At 52.1% G+C, this 16,738-nt stretch overlaps 5 protein-coding genes across 5 annotated transcripts; 1 reads left to right on the forward strand and 4 right to left on the reverse strand.

The window, feature by feature from the left end:
- Nucleotides 1-469: 469 nt before the first annotated feature.
- spb4 (ATP-dependent RNA helicase SPB4) lies at nt 470-2,991 on the reverse strand. Its single transcript, XM_071049409.1, has 3 exons — nt 2,539-2,991; nt 1,972-2,484; nt 470-1,918 (listed from the first exon to the last, which is right to left on the reverse strand). Exons 1-3 carry the CDS (start codon nt 2,826-2,828, stop codon nt 796-798), a joined length of 1,926 nt encoding a protein of 641 aa, XP_070900484.1. The 5' UTR covers nt 2,829-2,991; the 3' UTR covers nt 470-795.
- A 24-nt stretch (nt 2,992-3,015) lies between these two features.
- On the forward strand, nt 3,016-4,955 carry BJX68DRAFT_234522 (diacylglycerol/polyprenol kinase family protein). Its single transcript, XM_071039755.1, has one exon. The coding sequence runs from the start codon at nt 3,417-3,419 to the stop codon at nt 4,560-4,562; it is 1,146 nt and encodes a 381-aa protein (XP_070900485.1). The 5' UTR covers nt 3,016-3,416; the 3' UTR covers nt 4,563-4,955.
- Nucleotides 4,956-5,148: 193 nt separating this feature from the next.
- On the reverse strand, nt 5,149-7,349 carry BJX68DRAFT_234524 (Sds3 domain-containing protein). The gene is made up of 2 exons (XM_071039756.1): nt 6,663-7,349; nt 5,149-6,584 (listed from the first exon to the last, which is right to left on the reverse strand). Exons 1-2 carry the CDS (start codon nt 7,098-7,100, stop codon nt 5,511-5,513), a joined length of 1,512 nt encoding a protein of 503 aa, XP_070900486.1. The 5' UTR covers nt 7,101-7,349; the 3' UTR covers nt 5,149-5,510.
- A 171-nt stretch (nt 7,350-7,520) lies between these two features.
- Nucleotides 7,521-10,264, reverse strand: BJX68DRAFT_234525 (uncharacterized protein). Its single transcript, XM_071039757.1, has 2 exons — nt 8,942-10,264; nt 7,521-8,882 (listed from the first exon to the last, which is right to left on the reverse strand). The coding sequence occupies exons 1-2, from the start codon at nt 9,717-9,719 to the stop codon at nt 7,825-7,827; spliced, it is 1,836 nt and encodes a 611-aa protein (XP_070900487.1). The 5' UTR covers nt 9,720-10,264; the 3' UTR covers nt 7,521-7,824.
- A 2,817-nt stretch (nt 10,265-13,081) lies between these two features.
- On the reverse strand, nt 13,082-14,739 carry BJX68DRAFT_254457 (uncharacterized protein; the record flags this gene model as incomplete). The annotated part of the gene is made up of 3 exons (XM_071042887.1): nt 13,082-13,575; nt 13,768-14,546; nt 14,618-14,739. The coding sequence occupies 3 exons, from the start codon at nt 14,737-14,739 to the stop codon at nt 13,082-13,084; spliced, it is 1,395 nt and encodes a 464-aa protein (XP_070900488.1).
- Nucleotides 14,740-16,738: the final 1,999 nt, after the last annotated feature.

A 16,738-nucleotide genomic window follows, 5' to 3' on the forward strand; every position in this document is an offset into this window, starting at 1 on the left:
CGTAGTGCGTTACAGTTGCATCGAGGATGGAGAGGGGTGTTGTTGCTTCTTCTCATTTTGAGGCTGGGAAGAGAAGTACTGAGTGGGCGATTTCGATGTCTGACTGGGCCATCCTGTCATACGTGGACGCTGGTTGATCATGCAAATGGTGCAGATTGACGGTAATAGATCAGAGAGATCGATAAGATTGATAAAAGACAGGGTTCATGCCAGCAGCCACCATGGGTTTGGACGCCTGCGCCTTCCCCTATGTAGTATGGTTCCGTGGAAGGGGTACCTTGGCAAGGCATTAACTCGTTACTGAGGATGACCCTAATTTGGGGGGTTTCTCTTGTTCTTCTGGAGAGCCGCTGGGAAGCCCTAAGTCAGGCCATCGCGTTGCCGAACCAGGGGTGTAAACCGACCCTCAGGGCGTGGAAATAGCAGCAAATTACAGCAGCGTTACGGGGAAAACATCAAGAACAAGAAGTGGTAGATGGACAAAGAGGAACTCTTGCCGTTCACTCGTGAGGGTTCGGTATTGAGGAATTCTCTTGATCTTGGGGAATCTATATACATCGACTTCATGACAGAGCTAGTATAAGCGGAAGACGGTCCCAAGCCCTCGTTGGGTATATCGCAGGCTCTATCATTTCAAATGTCGGAGCCGACCAAGTACTTTGGCGGTTCCCTGTACGGGAGAAATTGCAGTCCAATGTTGCGATATTAGGTTGGCTTGGGGTTGGCGCCCGTCACTTTCCATGTTGGAGAAAGCTTGCTCGGAGCCACAAGATAGAAAATCGGCAGCAGTGTGACTTAGTCAAAGCCTTCAAACTCTTCCTCCCCGCCGGCTGCTCCACCAGCTGCCTTGTCGGCTTTGGCCGCAGCTCGTTTGAGCCGTCGCTCTTCGTCGTTCTTTGACTTGATCTGTTCCACCATCCTCTGCGTCTCCAGAGCCACCCGCTTCTCTTCCTCCGTCATCTGATCCCAGCGCTTCTTCTCTTGGCGCACGTGTTTCTTCTCTCGCCGTTGCAGCTTCTTGTTTCTGTTTTCAGCGTTGTTACTCCATGCGACGGTGTCGTTTGGCCGTTTCTTATTCGTTGATGACTGCTGAGGATTCTCGGCCATCTCCTGAAGTACTTCCAGACGACGTTTCTCTCGTTGTTTGTCCTTGTAAGCGTACATATCCCAGTCGAGACTCACTCCCAGAGTCCGATCGCCTGTGAAATTCCTCAATTCAGGCATCTTTGGGAGCTTCAATAGCCCCCAGGCTTTCCCTAACCCTTCCCAATCCAGGTCCGCAACCCGGAATATGCTGCTTGCTTGGTGTTTGCTGTAACTTCTTAACCAGCTGACAAACGCCTTTTGCCCTCGGTCATGAATCGCGCGATCTGCCCGTGCAGCTTTCCGGGCAGCTTCTGTAGCAGCAGCGGCCTCGGCTTCGGAGATAGTGATTTCTTGGGGGAATGGAGCAACAGGAGTCTGTCGTACTTCTAAGAACGAAACGTAGTCTTCCTCTCTGCCTGGATTTAACAAAACCACACTGAGGCCTCGCCGACCGGCTCTCCCTGCGCGACCACATCTATGGATGAAAGTTTTTGGGTCAGAAGGAGGGTCGATTTGAACAACGAGATCAACGGAAGGAATATCAAGTCCACGGGATGCGACATCTGTTGTGAGTAGGATGGCCGGAGTGTGCGAGTTGACGAAACGGTTAAAGTTTTTTTGGCGCACATTCGCAGGATGCTTGCCGTGGAGTGGCACTAACTGAAACTCATCGCCGAGTATTAATGGGAGAATTACGGAGAGGTAGTCGACGCCTGAGCAGGTTGATACGAAGAATATTGACTTGAGAGGAGTCGGCTCCACAGAGTTGAGAATGCGTTTTAGGGCGGGGAATTTGTGAGTAGGAGGAAGGGTCATGTAGGTCATTTGAAGACTGTGTCGGTGATTAGCACATGAAGACTTCAAGCAACTTTGAGAGCTCCTTACCTCGCCGGAGTGCGCTTATCAACAGCCCCTGTTGTTCCTTTAACCTTGACCACGACTTTGACGGGATTGCGCAGGCCCACACGGACAATCTGATCGACAGCCTCACTGATACTAGCGCTGAACAAGCCGGTTCGTCTCTGCTTGGGTAGCCTGCGCAAGATACTTTGCAATGACTCCTTGAACCCAAGATCCAACAGCCTGTCCGCCTCGTCCAGTACCAGCATCTCGAAGGAAGATTGTGGGCAGTGTACGTGAGGCGAAGAAAGTAGTTCCAGAAGTCTTCCCGGAGTGGCTACCAAAAGGTTCGGGGAGCGCTTCAAGAAGGTGCTTAGGTCTTCCGCAGGCGACGTGGAGCCTCCAAGGAGGAGTTGCGGCACGACCTTCAGTATTGAAGAAGAGTGCTTGGGGCGGGGTGCATCCTCGTCGGATTTGGGGGGGTTGATAAGGGCGGCCGAGGGAGAATGAAACGCGAGCAACGATAAAAGTACGTTGTAGATCTGTGAAGCAAGTTCTCTATAAAAGTATCAGCAAGCGCATTCTGTCAATTCTCCACGAACGGAAAGGTACCTTGTCGGGGAGACGATGATCGCTCCGACATGGTGCTTTTTAATGGGCTCCTCCAGGCGTAACAACTTCTCCACAACCGGAATGAGAAATGATAGTGTTTTCCCACTTCCTGTGACCGCCTCGACAACGACGTCTTTATGCGCCATAAATAGAGGAATGGCTGATGCTTGGACTGGGGTCATGCGGGTGAAGCCCATGGAGGAGACTGCGTCCAGCACCCATTCCGACAGCGCAGGTGTCACACCATCCCAAGCTCTTGACGAAGTACCCGACGGTGGTTTTGGCGCCATTGTGCAGACACTGATATTATGTCCACTCCAGTGCTTCCAACTTCAAACGTGGTGGTGGAATTTTTCCTCGGCTTATCTCAAGATTTCCCGATAAGATAACGATAGCGGTGAGTTTCTGCCAGCGCGGATCATTTTTTTCATATTCACACGTGATCGACACCGGATTTGGCGGAACGCAGCACGACCAGCTCAAGTGCTTTCGATAGACCGAATTTCCGGCCCTCTGCGAAGGATAAGCAGCAAAGCGAGACCCGATCGTCATTAGCATTGGTGTAGCACAACCAATCACCGGCCGAGAAAGACAGTCTTACGCCGAAAGTTTGGTTTGACCTGTTCGTGTGCCGTCTGACAGCAATGCGCGGCGTCGTCTCTGCCTTGTGCTTCAGCCAACCTTGTCCCTCTCACGCTTAGCCTATCGACCTGACATCTCTTCTTCCTCGAAATCTGCCCATCATTCCGTCCTCCGAGGTAGACGGTTTCATCACACCCTGCATTGTCGCCTCCAATCCTTGGTTTGTGCACAAACGTCCTCTTGCCGGATTGATCGCTGCTGCGGCCCTTCCACCCTTCTCCGTTAGAGCGGCTGAAATGTCGTCGCCGCGGAATCCGGGTGCCGTCCCTGCGACGCCACGGGTCATTTCTCCCTCGCCGACACCGTCAGAAGCCCGGTCATCGTCCAGAGATGGATACTCAGCACCGACAACACGGTCAGCAGCCCGACGACAACAACGCCTCGGCGAGGTCACAGAAGAAGTTCAGGACGACTCTACACCATCACGAGCCCGCAGGCGCAAGTCAAGATCCAAGCGCTCAGACTTTGAAGAACCGGCAGCTCTGGCAGCCAGGACAAACGGTATCGCGCCACAAACCAACGGCTTCCTCTCCCCGCTATCTAAGGCCGATGGGACTCGATCTGTCGATAGCATATCACGATCCCCTTCACCACTCGGCTTGATTCCTCTCCACACCCGCTATCGCAACTTCATCCATCGCCATGAGATTCCGCGCAAGCTCCTACATGTTTCAATTGGGTTCCTGACACTCCACTTATACAGCCGCGGCGTTCAAACACATCAAATCACTCCATACCTATTCTCGGCTCTCGTCCCCATCGCGGCAACAGATATCCTCCGTCACCGCTCCGAAACAGTTAACAAAGTCTATATCCGGTGCGTGGGCGCTCTTATGCGCGAGACCGAAGTATCCGGCTACAACGGCGTCATCTGGTACCTAGTCGGCGCATACGCTGTCCTCCGCTTCTTCCCGAAGGACGTTGGAGTCATGGGCGTCCTTCTCCTCTCGTGGTGCGACACAGCCGCTTCTACCTTTGGCCGGCTTTACGGCCGCCACACCCCAAGCCTGCGCAAGGGAAAGAGTCTTGCGGGCACTCTGGCCGCTTGGTTCGTTGGCGTTATTACCGCCGCCGCTTTCTGGGGCTTCTTTGTCCCCTACATCGGCGCCTTCCCCAACGATCCGGAGGGAGCATTCATGTTCACTGGCCGCCTCAATCTCATCCCGGACCCCGTGAAGCGGTTAATTGGCTGGACAGTCTCGGCAGACAGCGAAAGTGGGAGCATCATCAAGGGCTCGCTCGCCCTAGGCGTCATGAGCGTCGTATCAGGCCTCGTCGCTGCAGGCTCCGAATTCATCGACCTCTTCGGCTGGGACGATAACCTGACTATCCCCGTTCTCAGCGGTATTGGGTTATGGGGGTTCTTGAAGGTCTTTGGTTGATTGGCAGTGTTGGATATTGTTAGATAGACTCGTGCCTCTCTTTTCTCCTCTCTCTCCCTCTTTCATCCTGCGTCCGTCTTTAGGAATTCCTCTCATCATCTTTCTTTTGCCATCCAGTCCCAGACCCGCAGCCAGATTCGAACTCCATTCGTTCGCCCTACCTTATTTATGCTTATGCCCTGCCCTATACATACATACTTGCATACTTATGTCCCATACCACTTACGCTAATATCACTACTCACCTCTGTCTACCTACCTACCTACTTGCCTATCAGCATACTCCTTGCTTACCCACATACTCCTTATCCGTACAATAGAGCGAAGGGGGAAATTCAACAGAAAATGGAGCACGCGATAATGCAGACTAAGTAACCCTAACTCCTACTCGTACCTACTGCTGTTCATTGTAAATGTCCATAGAGAAAATCTAGCCTTGTTATTTCGCTCTCTATCCCATGTACTGGGGTGGATTGTCACTGCTTCACCTTTTAATAATCACGGTGGCCGTATCTGTGCCGTTGGGTGGTAGTAGTGGCCTGAGGTCAAGTACCTCGGTCTATCTGGCGCACTCACTCCCGAGAAGAACCAGTAGGAAGATATATGTGAGCAGGCACATGCACTGCCAAGGTTTTATTGGCATTTTGTGCTGTTGAGTCCGGAAGCTTGAAGAAAGAAAAAACGTAGCAATTGTGAACTAAGTAGACAGAAGATGAGCAAGATGAAGATATGAAAGGATATGGAAAAAGAAGGAGAAAGAAGGATAAAGTAGGTGCAAGAATATTATAAACCCCAAGCAATCCGGTATTCGCGCCAATTCCAACCAAGCGAAGAGAAAAGAAAAACGCCTTGTATCAGTATGTATATCCTTCCCACCGCTATTAGTTGTGCTGTGTGCCTATTCCAAGTAACGCCCCAAAAAGCGACCACATTTTTACGCAAACGGAGTCTAACCGGTCCGGGGCTTCTTGGAGCGCTCGTTGCTCTCTCCAAGGTTCTTGTTCAGGGGGTATAGATGCATGCCCATCTCTGTGGGGAAGTCGGGGTGTAGCAAGTTGAATCTATTCGGGTTTTGCGGCACGCCGTCGACTTCGGCCGGTGTTGGATCGACGAGTAAGCGGATGAGGTTCTTGTCGACGTGTCCCGGGTGTTTGTTTTGCATTTTCTCGATACGAATCCAATCGTCGTCAACTTCCTCGTTCATCAATGGCGGTAGCGGAGGAGCACCGCTGTTGCTGGGTCGGGCATGGTAGTTGGCGAGGATATTGTATGGAAGGTTAGGGCGAACGGCTGGTTTATCGGAAAGTTCAGCCAACGGGTTGAGGGCGTGGTTGCCATGCGTACGGGTAGAGCGTGTTGCATGAAAGTTTTGGCTTGCGGTTCGAGCCATGTCGGTGGCGGGGGTACCATTGTCTTCCGCACCGGTGCCATCGAGACCGGACGCTTCGTCCGCATCGGTATTGTTCCCGTTTGTGGCAGCACCGGAAGGTTGGTCAGGTCGTTTCGATGTAGAGAAGAAATGAACGGTGGCGATGTGTGCCTGGTTAGCATGCGCACTCAATTCCTTCTCGGTGAAGAGGGAATGAATGGAGTATGTCGGCGCGAGTTGCTGCTGGGCCACCTGGGCCTTAGCACGCTCTGCCGGATTCTCCCGAACGGGCGACCCAATGTCCTCTTCGGGAGCCTTTCTCTTTCTCTTGTTCAGATGTTCCGACATGATTCCGTTGCCTAACTCATCCAGGTCCACGCGATGCCGGGTATGTCTGGTTTTGCGATTGCCATGAATCCCGCCAGGACTGGCAGGATTGGTGATGCTGAATTGATTGGGATGAAGGAGGAGGGCGTTTGTATCTGCGATATCGAGCTGCTCCTTTTCTCTCATGAGGCGTGCCCGCTTGCCCGAAAGCGTCTGCACGAGGCGCTCACGGAGGGTGCCAGAGAGGTGATTGTATTCTTCTTCTGCGAAATGGGCGCGGAAGGCATACTCTCGCTGGAACCTTTCTAGGTTGTTATTATGACGGTGCTATACCAACAGTATCACATTAGCATTCATCCGAATAGCCTGCCACTGAAGCTAGAGAGAGAAACAAAGAAGACTCACCATCAGCATAGTGAGCTCCGCATCTCGCTCCGTCTTGGCCTGATTGACCTCCTGCACAAAGCGGGAATACCACATCCCGGATAAGTTCGCCATATCCTTAGCGAACTTTCCGCCGCCAACAGTATTCTCAATCAAACGTGCAATCTCCTCAGCGGAATCGGGGAGAGGGCCCGGATTGTAAGGATCGGCACTATTGATGAGGGTCATATCGCACTGCAGAGCATGCAACTGCTGGCGAAACTGGGTATCGCGATTCTGACTGAAAGACGCCGTGAGGTCGTGGAGGCGCTCTTGGAGCGCGCTGCGCCGTTTGTCCCGCTTCGAAAGCGGCATGCTGGTCGGGGGACTGGTCGAGCGACCTCTGGAGTGCAGGCCGTTTGACATGTTTGGAGCACCGCCTCCAGGGCCGGGGGATGGGGGAGCAGGGGAGTAAGCCATGGCTCCGTTGAGCAGACGAGCTGTTGAGTAGTGTCGTCACGGAGTGGGAGAAGGATCGGTCGAAAGGTCAGGGCGCTTGATATGGGGAGGAGAATTTGGATAAGCGGTCCGAAGGATGATGCTACAGCATGAGATTGAGGCAGGCACACATAGTAGTTGCTCTGGAACCGAGATGACAGATGTATACATCAAGGCACACAAGCAGAGGAGAGAAGGAAAAGCAAGCGAGCCGAACTGACAGACAGGAACACCGAACCGGATGGCCATCAGATGAGGCAGAAAGCGGGTGGTTCTCATCCATACTAGGTCTAGCGCCTTCTGTAGCCTGACCGCCCAGGTGATTTTACAGCAGTAGGGCAGTGTCTCAGCTCATGACCTAATTAAGTACAATTGTAAAGGGCCAAAATTACAATGAACTTGGTTTGAAAGTTTCTAGAGACATGGTTTTGTGTTCTCATAATGGTATACATAGATCGTGTCTATCAAGCCCGCACGCAGCTCATACTCAACACACATCATCATCACAGCACATACTAACGATAAAAGGAAACCCGGGTATTATTCGTGTCCAATGAATGCCAGTAAACCTACTCCCTGTCTTATCCCAACACCAGAAAACGCCATGCGGTCAAGACTCTGTTTTGCGAGTCCTAAAAGTGCATGAAAATAAAAAAGCAACAAAGAAGGGTATATGGAGTGGGTTGCCCGCCAATGATGACATGGCTTAGTGAGATCGACGGATGACAAAGATTCCAAGTTCGATTCCCTCTCGAGGCTCCATCTCTTCGCCGTACGGTCGTTTCCGAATACCATCGAGAATCTCACTGAGCAACATGGCAGACGTCACTTCTTTGTCCTCCAGGCGATGATAGCTGGAGGTATTCAATACCGACTTCGACGCTGGAAGACGACGGCTATTCTGCCAATAGAGACCGATCACCTCCTTCATCCTGGTTTTGTCCTGGTGAATATACCACTCTGACCATAGTTTTCGATCAAGGCGGACGCTGCCTTTGCGAGCATCCACAATATTGAACCGCGACGAGGATGAGCTGAGTGTACCGCAAAGCTGTTCGATGTTCTCACGCATGGTATCGAAATCATCCATGTGGGCGACCGCCGAAACCTTGCCGAGATAGCGGCCAATTTCTGCTGATAGCTCGTTCACAACAACCAGCTGCCGCAGCAAGGGGTCGAGGATGGGTCCGAGGTATTGTGACTTGAAGGTCGAAGCACCACGTCTAGTGGGGTAGATGAAAAGAAGTGAGCCTCCATCGGGTGAAAGTTCACTCAATCGATCCACGAGAAATGACGGTCGGTTGGGCGTGAAGAGGTCTTTGTATTCTTGGGAGGAGGACGGTGGGAGGTAACGTTCTAATACCGAGATATGTACGCTGAATGGCGGGACGATCGGTACCGGGAAATGCGGTGTCTTGGCTTGTATAGGCCCTCGGAAATCGTGGTACGCGGACACAACGGCGGCGCTGGAAAAGACAGCAGTGGGTTTGAAGTAGTCGTCCGAGGGGAAGAGAGAGTGGGGTGTGCTTGGGGGAGAGTGAGGTAGGTTCGAGAGACTGAATTGTTCCGGAACTGCGTGGGTAACATTGATATAAGGCGACTGCCCATGTTGTAGGCGGTGCTGCACCGCCTGGACGACTGAACAGAAGACGCTCTCGTTGACTTCAGTGCCCGTGGGCTTATCTGCAGGGCACGGATAGGGAAGCATTTGGTAGACGACTTTGGCGGCTTCTCCTCGAGCATTTGAGAACGGCAGCGATGAAACTGCAGGGGATACATGTTAGCTTGCGACAATCCGGTAATAGGACTGACAGGGTACTTACCTGTTGTTTGAATGCTGTTTTCCAGCCAGGAGTTGTCGTCGCAATCCATGTCACCACCAGATGATCTGGGGCTTCCGCCTGAACTTGACGGTGAAATATTATCAGATGGACTGCCTAAGGTGTCGGATGGTCCGCTTCCAGATGCATTATCCATATTCGGGCCCTGATCCATGTGCATTAGGCCAGGCCCCTGGTTGAGTGATTCAAAGACTAGCATGTTGTTCCGAGGGCTCCAAGCGATATGGTCGTCGTCTTCGGGAGGTGTTGGAGGAAGGACGGCGGGGTAGTCGTCCTTGTCTGTCGAAGTCCACTCTGCTGAAGGAGTGGACTGGGTAGATCGAGCCGCCAGCGAACTCGATGCGGTGGAAATGTGCAAACGTGAATCGAGGGACTGCGGTCGGAATTCAGCAGATCGACTGACCGAGCCGGTTGTATCAAGGAATGGTGGGTGTGAGGCAACGGTGCTGCGTGATAGAAAGCGGGAAACCGGAGAAGGTTTGTTGAAAAGAGAGCCTTGTGATGCCCGACGCTTTAGTCGACTCGAGCCTACTACGCTCTGGGGCAAGCCAGCCGGGGTTCGTGGGCGCTGGGATCGAGGTGATAGAGGTCTTCGGTGGGAGTAGGATTGATCGAAAGATGTCACGATTCGTTGGCGCGAGGTACCGGCTTCAGCGGAGGCATCTGATGAACGATCCGACGAGGGTGGTGAATGCATGACAGAACTGTTTCGCACCGTTGAGGCAGACAGACACGGTCCATGGCACTGTGGAGAATACATTCAGGTCTGTGTCGGGTTCAACGGGCAACAGGGCGAAGAAAAAACTCGGAGAGCAGTTGGATACCCGAGTCACTGGTAGGCCCGTTGGGTAGAAGCTTGTAGTGTCGAGAGAATCGCCGGTCGCTGGTCGCTGGTGTATTATAATAGACGGCGAGAGTCGACAGAGATGGGATGCGTCGGAAAGGCGTGGAGGTCTGAAACAAGGAGAGACGTGGTTGTAAATTGAAGAGATTAAAAGTGGAAGAGGGAGGAAGAGGGAGGAGAGAGCGAACTGATGCACAATACGTGGAGAGAAGATGTGAGAAAAGCCGAAGGGAAATCAAAAGGGCCAGCCCCGGCCATCCAAGCAGACTTGAAGCGTCATTCAAAATGAGTCTGGAATCGGTTCAACCAACTCCTTAGGTTCCTAAAAGCCTGGCTGAGTGGGCTATGGAGCACTCCTCCCTCTGAGCCGAAGGCCTAGACCGCCTCATAGAAGAAAATCAGAGGACGGCCAGAAGTTCTGTTGTCTAGCCAGCGAATCTATAATTATTATTGTACCAACTCTGTGCTTTGCTCTTTTTCGTTGCAAGAATCTCCCGTTTTATTTCTGAACGACTATTCTTCCATTCTTCAAGAATCTGCCTATCGAGGTGCTAAACGACTTGACCAGCAGGACAACTGAGGAAACAGCGGGTGGGGCAAGTGGAAGCGGATCCCGGGTCTAGACTCGGAGCCTACCTCACCTGCCATTATGGCACCTCTGTGAAAGTTTCTTGGAAAGAATGAGATGAGTCCTTGTATGCTCATTGCTCAACAGGCGGTTCTCCTCCATGCTTCTAGAAACGTTTGTTTGCGCCAAATTCGCTCGATTCATACCCAATACCGCAAAGGACAGCAGAAGAAGAGCAAAGAGTCACCCATGGAGAAACCTGTTTCCCAGGATACTGTATCCATGGTCAAGGTTTTCCTAACATTTTTTTGCTTATTTCCCCAGACGACAGATTATTCTTTCAAGTTCTCCCTGGGCGCGCCCTGGACAAAGCAGCGGCATCAACCGCATCCATCAGTGATCTTCGGGAGCTTGTTGCGCATTATCCCTTTGTCCTTTAAGATGTTGCAGCCACCCGTGAAACGGAACATAAATCTCCAATCCAATTGCTGGAAACCCTCATCGAAGAACGAGAAGTCACTTTTTCATCCAGACCGGAAACAACTACGTAGTACAGCATGAGGGGGAAAAGCAAATTTGCTCGAAAATCGAGACGCAAAGGCCTCAGAATCAGGGTGATCTTCGTGCGTCGTATACAGGGCGAGGCGGCGGCGATGCGGCAAAGCCCCATCTTGATCTGGCCTGTTCTTAAAGCTCATTTGGCACCTTGGAAGTTGGAACCCTCTAGTCCCCTCTCACCCTGCACGAGGCTGGCATGAATCTCGCATCAGTATCGCTTCTTTCGACGACGATCGGGGCGTGGAGTGTGCCAAAGCACACGGCCAACACCTCCGGCAAGGCAACCCGCTTCGCCCTCGAAAGCACACAGTCATGATTCATCCATTTCCGCCTGGCAGTGTCCACTGTCCCGACCGCCGGACTGGTACCAGCATACGTACTCGTAAACAGCAACCAGGATGAAACCCAATTTCCATCGCCTCGACCGTCTGAATCGAGTAGGAAATATGAAAATCTGGCTACCCGACTTGACGTTGCTTTTTGCCTCCGTACATATCTTTCCTGCAGTGGTTGATCTCCACTGCCGCTTCCGGCCATCAGGTCTGGCCGGGTGGCCCGCGCTCTTCCGTGCGGTAACTTACCACAAGTTCTTGTTTCTGCCCTTTCCCGCAATCCTGAAAAATTATACTTGCCGAGGTCAGATCCAAATGGTTGCCAGGTTGGTGCTGAATTACTCCTTATTCTCTTATGTTCTCTTTCTCTCTAACAACTAGCCAGATAGATGCCAATTCCGGCAAAGCATAGCCATCCCTCGAAGACTTCGGAAGTCAGCTTTTGCGAGGTACTCCTGCGATAGTTAGGTTCAGCTCGTGCCAAAACCCTGTATAACGCCAATGGTACCCAATAACTTCGAGTGATTAACTCACTAGTTAACTTAGTTATTCACTCGCCGCTGAGCCCAACTACTGCGGAGTACACTCTCCATGTGGCCTCAGGCAGAAACACGACCTGTTGACCATACGACACGGATTCCGCATTGGGCAACATGCATATACTTGACAGGCGCCGAGCTTTTGCGCCTGTCCAGGTGCATGTCTTTGGTTTCAACACGAGGATTCCGTTTTGGTATGGTAATAGCAGCTTAAAGTGCTCATTGGGGTGCTCTATGAGGCACTTAATGAGTTGCTTAATGAGTAATTCAACGAGTAGCTTACTGAGATGCTTAATGCTCTATGAGTTGCTCACCTATACCTTTGAGGGGTTCTGATATCTATAGTTCTGCTGGGTCGATACCAGTCGATTAGACATGAAGGTCACTAACAAACTGGCCACAATACAGGTGATCACTTTCAGGCTCCAGACTCCAAGGAGATTTACCGTGTGAAAGACTGCAGTGGCCGGAAGTAATCCCGCCCATCGAGGGCCGAGGCCAGACCCAAACCAGCTGACGTCCCCCTCTCGAGGTCTCCGCCAGAATAATCCAGAATCCAGAATCCAGGTCCGGATCCGGATCCATTCTTCTCTCTCTCACATAGGACCCAAGGACAAACAACCCTTCATCAGCACCACCAAGGATAAGGAAATTACCTCGCACTTCAGTGATGTCGCAGAAGTCGCAGCCGAAATGAGAAATCTCCCATGGCATTATTCCATGTGCCATATAAAACACAGAATCCATGGATTCGATCCCCTCTAGGCCCGCCTTGTTTCCCCGCTAAACAGGGATCTCGTAAATTAGATGGATTTGCCATGTGTACGTAGTGGCCCATACAAGGAGGGGTAAATTTGTTGGCATGATCAAGGTCACTGGCTGAGTGTGTGTGTCATACTAATGTCTTTTCGGGTCGGAGCGGGCAGGTCTCCAGTCAAGCCGTTGACGGTTATAGTACTCCGTACATAGTATCTAGAGACTATGAGATACTTGGGAATGTGGAGTTTATCGCTTACTGCGAAGCTATGACCGGTTGATCAAGGGTTCAGCTTCGGCGTGTCACCCGCTAGGGCGTGTCAGGTTGAGTGCGAGCGTTGTGTGTCCCGGGCAGGCTTATTAGGCTCTCGGTTACGATTACTTTGCATATTCTAGGTTTGTGACTCGTTCTGCATTTGATTTGTTGTGCTTATGCCTTATATTACACGAGGAGCATCCTGAATTCCAGGATGACGGGAGATAAGAGGCTTCGTGGTTACAGCAAGTATTCGTCTGATCCTCGTTTTAATCAACAATTGCATCCACCTCAATCTCCACGAGCATTCTCTCGTCTATGAAACCACCTCTCACCACTATCATCGTCGCTGCCGCTCCAACGCCTGGCTGGTTGTGCCGCCCTAGAACTTCTGTAAACCCCTCCCCCACGGCAGTGCAATCCTCGTGCCGTCCGACAAACATTCTCACTCTCACCACGTTCTCCGCCCCCTTGCCGCCGAGGGCTTGCACTGCCTTGATACATTCCTCGAGCGCCACGCGTGTTTGCTGGCGTGCATCGCCTGGAAAGAGTATTTGCGGGGCGTGGCTAGGTGAGGCGGGGTCGACAGCGGTGGTGCCAGACACAAATATCTGCTGGCCATGACGGACAGCTCGATAGTAGCCAATTCGTTCCTCGAATGGTGATGATGTGGAGTGGAATTGTTTGACGGACCCGGAGCTCGGCGAGGAGGAGGAAGCCATGTCGTGTCGCGTTGCGGGTGGTTTTAGCAGCTTTGGAAAGACTCACAAGTCAATTATTCCATGGCCATATCCCGACTTATGTTCTAGTTTCTTGGTAAACTAGAGTGAGTCATAGGTATTTACGTAATCCCTTTCGACTCGTATCGCCCAACAAAAGAGCCGAGACTGATTGAAAATAGCCTGATGTCACAAAAAAACTGTCGTTTCGATATCGACTCAGGATGTCACCGAACGGCTTCGAGAATCGGCTACCCGCCTTGTGTGAAACCGCCGAGGTCGGTCGGTCCAGGGCGACTGCAGGCACCGACTCGCGGTGATCTTTGAATGCTGCTTAGGCTCATCTGCATTGACCAGCGGCAGCTGTGAGCACTCGGGCGCGCCCAGGGGTATTGAATGAGTTGGCAACGACTGGGTTGAATCGCGCTGGAACCGAAAGTTTGCTTTGTACGACGTGACAGATTGCGCAGCCTGTCGGTCGAGAGCTGTCTGAAATTCTAGACATTGCTGTACAAGCTGCTTGACACCATCGGTGAGCGAACAGGCTCGGTATTCAATCTCCGGCCAGCATTCAGCGCCCCAAAAGGGATCCTCGCGCACCGCCGTCGAGAGCGATTCAAGCCAAAATTCAAAGTTCGGCAACCGCCGGCTGGAGTTGAGCAGACCCGGATTCAATAAGTGGTCTGACAAAAGACACGCCACAGCTACAAACCGAATGGTAGGTTCTGAATGCAAGACGTGCAGGACGATACAGGCGGGGCATCGTTCGGTCAGATACCAATCATGCTCCTCGCTGAATATGCAATGCAGCCACGCAAAAGAGCTGCGCGCATCACCTCGAAAGGCCCGCTCAGGCTCGGCTCCTTTATGGCTGGACAAAATTCTGGCGGAGATGCGAGACGCTTGATTATGGAGAAGGAACAGGGGGAGTAGGAGGGTGTGGATTATGTCGCGATGCAATCGGAACGACTCTTGTGCTTCGTTGGAGCATGAGTATCGGTGGGAAGAACAGAAACTGCAAGCGCCAAGTGTCAGTGACAGGTCAATTCCCCCCTGGTCAGAGGGCGGACTACAAAGGGGACAAACCTGGGAGCTTCCGAGCCCAATTCCTGGCGCCTGAGATTATCCCTGATCGCTCTGAAAGCTTCATTGCGATCCAATTTATCACTTGCTGGTCGAGAAATACGGAACGGGCAGATTGTGGCCATTGTTACGGTTTGTTGACTTGATTAATCAATCGACGAACGGGAAGGCTTGGGATTAAAAGGCCGGTGTGAAGTGGAAGTCGAACCCGCCGATTCCAATTGCCCAACACAATGATTTGGAAGAAAGTCGAGTGTCGAATGTGACGTCGACTACCAAAGACAAAAAATATCCAGGGCCAATCAGGCAGGCTGTAAGGGATAGCGAAGCTTCTTTCTGTGTGCGAGGGTGACGTCTGGCAGCAAGTGTACCAAGGATCGGATTCGCATGGTCTGGACAGGTCAGATAGTGGAGGAACCGGGTTGAGACTGAAGTTTGGGAGACTCTTGAGAAGACGAGAGAAGAGAGAAGCAGACAAAGGGCGACAATTAATTGATTTTAGAATGCTGCGATGTCACTCTCTCGAGGACGCGTGCGGGCACACTTGAGATGCGAATGGACTGGAGACGGCAGGGGCGACCGGTGATTGGCGCCTGCCTCATATGTCGTCGCAAGCTGTGTCGATCGGATTTAGAAACAACTCCCCACAGCTTCCCTGGAGGTAATAATAACGGCTGTTCCAGGGTTTCGACTCTGTCGCAGACTCGCTTCCTTCATCATCTATTTAAAATGAGAGCGACCGTGAAGAAAACTGACCTTCTCCCTCCTCAAGCGCCCTCTTATCTCAGATTGTGTGCCCAAGTATGCCTCCTCATCTGCTAGCCGAACTCTCATCTCCAGAAGATCGCAATTTGCTGGCCCGACCAGGGTCTAGACTTCCGTTGAAGGGGGGAATAGGGGGCCAACGCCATTGGTAAAGCTCGCCATTGGCTCATCAATCTCGGTCCAAATTCTCCACAGAACAGGATTCTTTTTCTCAGGGATCATGATGTGAGAGCAATAATTACGTATGCGAGCAAGACTTGCAGCAGGTTAATGACTCCAGCGGCATGTCTGAAGCCCACTGCCGACCCCTCGTGCTTCACAGCATCACAACCTACAGGGCTGAAATCCCGTCTCGGACCAGCCCTTGCCCTCGGATCTACGTTTTCCCACCGCAACCGGCGCAGCGTCGATTTTCTCTTATCGCTGGTCCGCTAGCCCACTAAGAGGCGGAGGTTTCCGAAACAGAGCCAGTGGCAGCGATCTTTGTTGACAACATTTGACACCACCCAGAGACACCAAGGTGGCCATGGCCACCATGCACCCAGCGCCGCATGGTAAGCAGCAAGTAGCCAATGATAGCACTTTTACAGCGCCTCATTGAACAGCTGGTCTATATCTTCCACGTCAATCGCTAATATGACTTGTGCAGCGCGGCCGGTGCTGCATCGTTGCACAGGGTGTTACCAATCACCTTTCTAATCTGTTCGGTACAAGTAGCTCAAGGCTGAGTTTGAAGCTAGGTACTCCTCAATCTGTACTAAGTCTGCACGAAGTCGATGCTTCGCCGACGGCTGGCTCCGCTCTGCTGTCTCAGTCTCAGCTATATTTGGGAGCAGGTACCCAAGGCATCACCAGCTCGAACATGGCAAAGCGCCACGTCTCTTGCTTGCAAGGGTGCAGCTTCGCATCTCGTACTCGCGTCCAAACAGACCACTCCAAGAGCGCCAAAAACGCGGGTCTCGCGCCTAGACTGCACACCAATGTCATCTTGAAGGCCCAATAGCTGCAGGGCACCAGGTGACCACTGACCAGAGGTAAGCAAACCGAGTGGCTGCTGACCGGACAGATGACTTTCAAGTTTCAATATTGATTCTCCAGAATCCAGAGACACAAGATGAGGACCACAGTGGCCAACAAGGGTAAGAAAAAAGTTCGAGACCTTCTCCTTTAAGGATTAGGTGCAATCGGCGAGAGTAATAGTGTGGAAGGTGGGTGCTCGTCTCGAAGATACTGTGCTATCCAATATCCAGCCGAAATGTTGTCCCATATGATACGCCTTTTGCCCACCCCTGCCAGACGATCTTGGAGGTCGCGATTTGGTTGGAGACCCAGGCCGAGGCGGTTGCTGTGCATGAGGAG

Source organism: Aspergillus pseudodeflectus (genome assembly GCF_044049435.1).
Source record: "Aspergillus pseudodeflectus strain CBS 756.74 chromosome Unknown BJX68scaffold_15, whole genome shotgun sequence".
NCBI lineage: Eukaryota > Fungi > Ascomycota > Eurotiomycetes > Eurotiales > Aspergillaceae > Aspergillus > Aspergillus pseudodeflectus.

Bases quoted from the DNA above. Each gene is read 5' to 3' on its own strand.
- spb4 (XM_071049409.1), bottom strand. From the start codon at position 2,828: ATGGCGCCAAAACCACCGTCGGGTACTTCGTCAAGAGCTTGGGATGGT. The intron at 2,485-2,538 runs GTACCTTTCCGT...ATACTTTTATAG, and splicing joins ATCATCGTCTCCCCGACAAG to AGAACTTGCTTCACAGATCT. The intron at 1,919-1,971 runs GTAAGGAGCTCT...TCACCGACACAG, and splicing joins GATAAGCGCACTCCGGCGAG to TCTTCAAATGACCTACATGA.
- BJX68DRAFT_234522 (XM_071039755.1), top strand. From the start codon at position 3,417: ATGTCGTCGCCGCGGAATCCGGGTGCCGTCCCTGCGACGCCACGGGTC.
- BJX68DRAFT_234524 (XM_071039756.1), bottom strand. From the start codon at position 7,100: ATGGCTTACTCCCCTGCTCCCCCATCCCCCGGCCCTGGAGGCGGTGCT. The intron at 6,585-6,662 runs GTGAGTCTTCTT...CTGTTGGTATAG, and splicing joins CGGAGCTCACTATGCTGATG to CACCGTCATAATAACAACCT.
- BJX68DRAFT_234525 (XM_071039757.1), bottom strand. From the start codon at position 9,719: ATGTATTCTCCACAGTGCCATGGACCGTGTCTGTCTGCCTCAACGGTG. The intron at 8,883-8,941 runs GTAAGTACCCTG...TATCCCCTGCAG, and splicing joins AAACAGCATTCAAACAACAG to TTTCATCGCTGCCGTTCTCA.